Source organism: Erithacus rubecula (assembly GCF_903797595.1).
Source record: "Erithacus rubecula genome assembly, chromosome: 17".
NCBI lineage: Eukaryota > Metazoa > Chordata > Aves > Passeriformes > Muscicapidae > Erithacus > Erithacus rubecula.
The window spans coordinates 132,880-141,122 of NC_136669.1; the positions used below are offsets into that span (position 1 = coordinate 132,880).

At 41.0% G+C, this 8,243-nt stretch overlaps 1 protein-coding gene across 1 annotated transcript; it reads right to left on the bottom strand.

The window, feature by feature from the left end:
• Positions 1-473: 473 nt before the first annotated feature.
• Positions 474-7,437, bottom strand: LOC306809450 (interleukin-9 receptor-like). The gene is made up of 8 exons (XM_079320974.1): positions 6,743-7,437; positions 6,229-6,337; positions 4,807-5,000; positions 3,981-4,126; positions 3,467-3,641; positions 3,107-3,221; positions 2,002-2,086; positions 474-1,526 (listed from the first exon to the last, which is right to left on the bottom strand). The coding sequence occupies exons 1-8, from the start codon at positions 6,819-6,821 to the stop codon at positions 993-995; spliced, it is 1,437 nt and encodes a 478-aa protein (XP_079177100.1). The 5' UTR covers positions 6,822-7,437; the 3' UTR covers positions 474-992.
• Positions 7,438-8,243: the final 806 nt, after the last annotated feature.

An 8,243-nucleotide genomic window follows, 5' to 3' on the forward strand; every position in this document is an offset into this window, starting at 1 on the left:
GCTAGTTCAGATGTAGGTGTACATGTCTCAGTATGCTTGCTAAAACTGTTGAGCTCATTAAATCTAAGAGATGCAACTAAGACTCCAGAAATCTGCTTGATAGATTATCAATCACATACATGATTTTCTGTGTCTAGGGCAGAAAGTAAACTTCCAGAGATTCAGCTCAGAAAGGCTGTACCAGTTGTGCAGATAGGCGAAGGACTCATCAATTGTGGAGAGATAACAGAAGGCCTAGAGAGGCAGTGGGCCTGGCCTGTTCTGTGATTAAGCAAAGCTCATTTGTGTTGTTCTTATTTTACACCTTTTTCCATTAAATCAGCCCAGCCACTTGACCTTGAAATAAATTTTTGTTAAAGCAGTACGTGAGGCTTAGTTATTGCAAAATAAAAAGCTACAGCCATTCAAGATAATAAAGAACAAGGCCTACTGTCTAATTATCTTAAAACAGAGCAATTACAAATTCTGATCAAATCAGGAACTGCTTTAATTCATCAATATGTTAAGAAGCAGAATTACTTTCATAAGCAAAAATAGTTTCTCATGATTTTATGAAAAGTCATGCATAGTTTTTACAAAATGATGGAGTTAAATGATGGAATTTAAAACATGGTTCATCGCATTGCAAATGCTGCTTCCAAGAGTTCTGATAGTTCTTCCTGAGGAAAGCAGCAAGTCTGCTGCTGCCTCCTTACACAAGAGGGCTACTGGATTTTGCAGTCAGGTTAATTTAGGGAAGGGCATAGTCTTGTGTCTCTGGGACTGCAGATGTTGCCAGGGTCAGGGTTTGCCATGCCTATAGCCTGCAGCATTTGCTAGACAGCGGACTTAGTCACAATCTTCTTCTGAAGTACAGAAGTTGAGGATGTATTTTAAAATGATACATGTTTGAAACTGTCTGCACAGTCACCATTTACATCGCTTGGGACGACAGTGTTGGGAGGTGATAGGAGAACACAAGCAACTTTATAGGCAGTGTTCCTCAGGGAAAGTCACTGATCCTTCTGATGTTTAACATGAGTATTGCCATTAGAAAGCTTAAGTAGTTCAGCAGAAATCAAACCGCCTGTGGTATCATTGTCACACAAAGTACAATAGTCACTACCGCTGAAGGACACATCTGCTATTCCCAAAGATTCTTGAAGCCTAAGAAAGTCACCCTTTCTGTGCTGTGAGGAAGAGGGATAATTCCTTCCAACACTAGGGCTCTCAAGGTTGTCTTTAATTATTTCAGAGATTTTCAGGCCGATGGTATCACCAGCGTGGTTCGGTGCAAGCAATAGTCCCGGCCCTGTCACTTCTGCTCTTATGTACCTGCTGGGGACATACTGCTGGCTTGGACCTGAGGTAAATGCACAGTTTTCTTCTGCAGTAACCATATCTGTGCTTCCTGTAGGTTTCAGTGAGTTTTGGGAAATCATTTCTTGAGTGTTTAGGTCAGAAATTCTATCTGCATTCACTTTGCTCGAGTTGCTGGCCTCTTGTCTTTCAAGTTGGCTACAAGCTTCATTCTGTCCAACCCAGTCCTAATGAAAGCATTAATAAATTGGAGTCATTTTACATAGTTATTCCAAAATAACTTTTTTTTCTTTATGGCTTTGGCACAACAACCCAGATGTTTAGTGCAAATCCAACAGGCAAAGTTAGAATAATAGGATAAAAAACCTACCAGCTAATTTTACAAAATCTTACAAGAAATTTGACAGGGTTACATCACCAGAATATAACACAAGCTGCATTGCTTTTGAAAAGGTGCACCTTTTGCGTTCAGTCTGGAACCCATTGGAGGAATTCCACTTCTAATAAGCAAGAGGCTGCACAGAAGCTCTGGTGGTTAGCTAGTGTGTGGAAGCAAGAAAATGAGAAACTACAAATTTTCAGGAAGATCAGAACCATGTATTAGTAACTCTGCTCAGGAGCTAGAATTATTAATCCTAGAAAAAACAAATCCTCCGGTTACAAATGGAGAGTCATAAGAAAGAAATGAAATTTATTTCTTACCTTAAAATTTCCATTGTGCAAACTATAGAGTGGCTGGAAGAAAGCAGCTGGTGTAGGAATGTTAAAGCAGGCGAGGTTTTTTGCCCTAAAGGGAGAAAAGAACATGTAATCAAAATGAAGAGTTTTTCTGTGTTCTGTCTCCATGATACTGGTTGGGTGAAACCCCCCCCCCCCCATTTATGTTAGTAAGATTGCACAAGAAGCCCACTCATCATAATTTCTGACTTTTCATGCAATTATTTTTCTGCCACTTGTGCATGCACTTAATGTTTCTAAGCTGAAGCATAGTCTCATAAGTTTCTTAGGAATATGTCACAAACTTAATATACTGGTCTATTGCTCATTATATGCACCAAGTTATTTATCAGCTTACTTGATGTAAACCACTGCTTCTGAAAGTTAAAGAGTTCTAGTTTCATTACATTTAAGCAGAAAAATTCTGCCAAATATCCTTGCCACTTTATTGGAGCCTATCCTATGAAAATATTTTAATGTGTGGGCATCATGTATTCTGTTTCTCTAAGAATGATGTGTATATGGAGCATAGCAATGTATGTCAAGGTAAAAAAGAAAGAGGTAGGAGATTTACATGTGCTCTGCCAGCATAAAATATTGCAGAGGATGGTTGAACCAAGGTTCTGAAAATACTTTTTTCTCTGTACAACTTGATCTCAAATGAGTCAGTTTAGTTTGCCTATATTGGTATTTTACCTACTGACTCCTGCCAGGAATATAACACATGGCTTAGCACTGACATCAGTTTAACCACCTTTATGTGTTACTGTGTACTTGCACTTTTAATTTATCTACATGAAACTTTAAATATTTCCATTGGCTTAAATTTCTTTTACTCCAAGATACCATAATCCTTGGGCTTTAGCCGAATTTGGGAGATCCAAAGGTACTTTGGTCTCCTTAAGGACTCTATTGTGGGTCATTAACTGTCATCAGCCGAGGAACAGGTCACATTCCAAGATTGTCAAAAGATATTTTGGAAATGACTGAATCTGTACAGCAGAAACAGGAAGGAAAAGGGATTTAACAACTCTTGATTTACCCTTTTCAGGCCATAAAGATCAAGGGGAGCTTAATGAAAATCACATACCTTGAGGAAAGCTTGCAGTTCCAGAATAAATAGAGTAGAGTGGCAAAACTCAGAGGAATGAATAAGTATTGCATAGTTTTGGTGTTTAGAATATTTTCAGAGACTTTTGGGATATCTAGGAAAAGAATCAGCACAAAAAAATTTAATAAAAAGTCTGGAAGTCGAGATAGAACCGCAAATAACCAAGCATTGCAAATAAAACAGGCAGCTAAAGGCCTTAAGGAAAGTAATTTGCCTATGAATACTTGAAGAAACCTAGTTCTGATTAGAAAAGCTTAATTTTACTGTGGTGTTTTTTTTTTTTTTTTAAACATGGACATGAAAAGAAATTAAATAAGATGAAAACAATATTCTTTGTACCTGCTCTTTGAAACACTGTTGTCTGGCTCCACTCACTCCACTGACTGTGGTATGAATTCTCATTTTCAGAAACTTTGCAGCGAACCCTTGCAGCATAAGCAATGCCACTGTGGAGCTCTGTGGCTTCAATTTCTACCTGTGGCAGTGAACTGGATAGTGTCTTGTTCCATGCAACCTGCAAAGTATTACAAAGCATTGCTGTTAGTGAGACTGGGCAAAAGGATGATCTTTTAAATACTCTCTTTTTTTGTTGTTTTTTCCCTTCTCTTTTCTTTTATGGATTTTCTTGTCTTAGATGCAATAATAGGGCCTGAATGATGACAGATGCAGCATTCATAAGAACAAAAGTTATTGAACTTCAGTATTGATGTTTTATGTAAAATCTCTCAGCCTTAATGTGGGAAACCAGAAAGGCCAGCTTAAGTCAGCTAGTGCAGAGCCCTGAGCTGAGTGGCAAGGCCATTCATTGTACCCAAAGAGCAAGGCAGGGTCACTGTGTGCCTCATCAAGTTACCTCCCAAGACATGCTGTACTCCTTATACTGCAACTCATATTGGAGAATTTCATCGAGGTACCAAGGCACATTCCCCACACTCCACCATATCTGGCACTTGCTGGCAGTGATATTGCTCTGGATGTTCAAAGGTGGATCAAGTTTTACTGTGAAGAGAGGAGGTGGGTTTTTTTTCACAGTCATTGGGACACCACAAAAGAAAATGCATGGTATTAGGCTGACCGAATAATGGAAGATAAAGCTGGGTCTAAAAAGGGATGCTAACACTAGCCGTAGACCAAGTTATCTTACAGCATCAGAACAGCTACAGATCTGACATAAATTAATGATAACTCCTAAAGTTAATCTTGCAAGCAAAGAACCACTCTGGATTTCACATCCTGCCCTTGCAACATACCACTAATACAGACAGGTTTTGAGCATTTCTATCAAGTACCAGGCCACGGGACATTCCAGTTAAATCCATGACTCCTCATTACATAATTTCTTAAAGAAGAATAGAACAACAAAACAAACAAATAAATGAAGCAATCCATCACAAATTACCCGGAGCACAAGAAAACAAGATGCAGATGAGAAGTATTGTTGGATGGTGCTCCAGAGCCTGCCCCTCTGAAGTCCAGGAAAAGTCAGGATGGAGAGACTCAGCAACTGCCTCTTTACCAGTGCAGCTCACACAGTGCACTCCCTGGGGATTCGCAGTCTTGATTGTTCTCATTGTTCTCCCTTGCCACCTCTGAGACACCCTTTGTTAGGCAGCATACCAGACCTGTCCTGAGGCTGCTGGGCAGAGCCTCAGCTCACAGTTGTGCTGGTTCATACTTACTGTGCTTGCGGGGACTGTACTCTGGGAAGGCCATGTATGTGTGACTATGTCCAAAAAAGTTTCCTTGGAGAGAGACTCTATAACCGTCTGTTTCCAAGATCTGGCTGGCTAAATGGATTGTGCAGTGGTACTGATTCTGCATGCTCCCTGTGGCTGTCAGTTTGCAGCTGGCATTGTGGCCCTTTGACCAGAGGCTAGAAGAATAAAAAGGCTGAAAGTTTCTATTAAGTCATACAATTAAGTGCTTTTCAATTTATGGCACCTTAGCACAGCACCACACTCTGGAAAACCATGAACCTCTTTGGTCCAGACTGTAAGCAAACCAGCAATCCAAAAAGCCAGATGGATGGCAGGGCTGGTTGGGGAGGAAGAAGACACATTTATAACCTCACTGCTGAGAGCACGAAATCTCACAGGAGCTGCACATAGCATCCGGTAGCTGCTCCCTGCTCCCTCTGAGAGAGCTTCTGTCACTGCAGGAAAACAGGCAGGTAGGAGGAAGGAGTGGATGCACAGCTGGTTACAAGTGCATAGCACAGAGGTAGCAATAAGTTGTACATTAAATCCTCTTTCACTACAAACAAGCCAGTACTGACAGGAAAATGTGCTGGAAGCTGGTTTGTCTTTTTGTGGTTTAGCCATTTATTAGCAATTTTTTCACATTGCATGTGATCCCACAGGAAACTGGGATATCACAGTTTATCAGCTTGCCCATCTCTCCATAGATTTAAAATCCAGTATTAATAAGAGTTAGGCTATTTTTCACTTAAGCAGAATATGAGGCATCTAATGTCAGAGTGGCTTGCCCTCATGTAATAGTTCATGGTGGTTAAGACAATGTTTCTACATAACCTAAACACATTAGTCTCAGGTTATCCTATCAGTTAGCAAACTATTAACTCAATTTCTTCTATTAGAGGAAAAACTATTCAGATAATATTCTAAACATCTTATTAAAGCTTATAACTGGACTTGTATTTTTATATTTACTAATATGCATTAAATCAATAGGTTTTCAATTTCTAGGGGAAAAGGAAAGAAATTATTAGAAGCTGATTAAGCAGTTTTATGTAGGATGGGCTCTGGAAGCTCCCAGGTCATGAGGACCAGAGGCCAGGATGGGAAGGTTCTCTACTCTGAGATGCCTGCCAAAGGGTTCACTGAACATGGGGAGCCCTCAGCTGGCAGGAGAGCATGCAGCCATGTGCACTTGACCTTTGCTGCTGACCCTGGGACTGTGGGAGCACAATAGAGAGCAGCTTCTGAGGTCTGGGGTGATGAGGGGGCAGAGCTAGCTGTGCCACAGATCTCCTGCTGTTGAGGGAGCAAAGCCCACAGCTGGGCTTTATCTCTGCCTCTCAGGGCTGTCCTGTCCTGTCCATGCCAGCGCTGCCAAGACAGCTCTTGGTGTGCAGCTCTTACTTGGTGAAATGCAGGTGGAAAGGTCCATCACCCACGGGATCCTCTGTCACCCACGTGCAGCTCACGGTAGTCATGTAGTTATTCAGGCATCTCAGGCTGCCAGGGAGCTCTGCAGGGGATGGAGACCAGAACTGGACTCATGCATTACTGGATGATGCCTTGCTTAATACATCAAGTAAATGCAATACTTGCTAATACTTCTATTGCTGACACTGCATCTGATCTTCCTCATCATGTTCTTACTCTGTTTTGACACACTTCACTGCGTGAGATGGGTGTAAGATCATAGAGCAGAGATCTTGGGCAGTGGCTACACCTTTTCTGGTGCCCAGCTCGTGCAGTACGTGCTCAGTCCCCTAGGCCTGGCATTGTCAGCAGCTGTAATGGTTCCTGGGGCCTGGGAAAGGGCAGCCACAGGATCTTGGGCTGCATACTGAAGGGTCTGTGAATGAAAAATGAGCACAGGCATGTACCTGTCTTTGTACAGTGGTTCTGTTCCAGAACCTCCTCTTACCTCTCCCTCTTCCTCCACCAAAGAGCAGCGCAGCAGCAATGCACAGCTGGAGGCCCAGCTGCCACACGACTCCTCCCATTCCAGATAGTATCTAGAACAGAATCATTGTTAAGAGCAATTTTGTTGTTATTTCTACCAGTGGGTTGAAGCCTTAGCTGCACGCTTCTGCTGTCCTGACTAAAGCTGATCCTGAATCCGTCAGAGAGGGCACCAACTCAGCTATATAATTTCTTCTATAGGAACTGTTCTTCTCATGGCAGTAAACAGTACTCTGTGCTAAAGCACCAGCTGCCTGAAAGGAAATCTACAGTTCCTGCAATTTTAACAATAGTGGGAGAAGAAGTGGGTGCTCTTTCTTTCTTCCTGCATTTTTATCATCTGGTTTACGACAATTTAAGAGCAGCAGAGAGCCACAGTGGGTTGGAACCAACGTTCTTGTTTCCCCAAATCCTGTTTCTGACTATAGTCAAAACCACATGCTTAGAGAGAATTGTAGCAATAGAGCATAGATGTTAATCTCTGAGCATTCTCAGCCTCCAGACATTTGCAGCTCAGGGGCCTCCTGGAGCAACATTATTTCTGCATATTCAGAAAACAGATGCAGAGAATAACTGGTATGATCCTGCTCAAAGCACACATTGGGAGATACAGAAAACTTAGAGCCTCGTCATTACCACAATTCACTGAAGAGTAGTGTAAGGATGTTTGAAGTGTGTCTTCCACGATATAGGACACTACATCTCTACAAGGTTAGACTGGGCTCGCTCTCTTTAACCAAAAATTCCGTTCTCTGAATTTTCTCCTGTTTTAATTTAAAAATATACTTTTTCACTAAAAGTTTCTGATTTTATTATTTTATGGCAACATTTAATATGAAGAATAGGATCTATTCAGCAATATGTGGTGTTTTAAAAACATGTTTCCAGTCTGCATTTTTTGCTGTTACCTGAACAGAGCAAATGAGCCCAGCAGCCCTGCAAGGAGAGTGCTGCTCCAAAGAACCTGAAACGCAGAAAACTTAGAGTGAGTTTGTAGTCAGAGACCACTAATCAGTATAAACAAAAAGAGCTTCTTGAAAAATAAAAAAAATATTGAAAGAACAATGTTTGTACTACTTAACTAGCATAGACACTGAACTGAGCTTTACAGCTGGGGTAAAAAGACGGTGGAATGTTCCATCTCAAAAGAGCTTGGGTTAGTTATTATAAGGGAAAAAAAAAAAGGGAAAAAAAATACCAAACAAAACTTTTCAGAGATTATGATCTCTCTTTCAGAAGAAGCTGGAGAAAAGGGAAGGAATGTCAGGATAGGGAAAAAAATAAGTACAGCATTAGCACAGATCCAAGTGTATATAGCCTGACTACAGAATAAAGATAATGATTTCTAACCAACAAAGGGTCTGAAGCAGTCTTGAACAGAAGTGAGTAAGAAAAAAGCCTACGTTTAGCAAGGACTGTGATACAGTAATCATTAGGATTGTTTTACTGAAGAGATTAAGTGA

Bases quoted from the DNA above. Each gene is read 5' to 3' on its own strand.
- LOC306809450 (XM_079320974.1), bottom strand. From the start codon at position 6,821: ATGGGAGGAGTCGTGTGGCAGCTGGGCCTCCAGCTGTGCATTGCTGCT. The intron at 2,087-3,106 runs GTATGTGATTTT...TTCTCCCTTTAG, and splicing joins AACTGCAAGCTTTCCTCAAG to GGCAAAAAACCTCGCCTGCT. The intron at 1,527-2,001 runs GTAAGAAATAAA...TGCTTTCATTAG, and splicing joins TGCACAATGGAAATTTTAAG to GACTGGGTTGGACAGAATGA.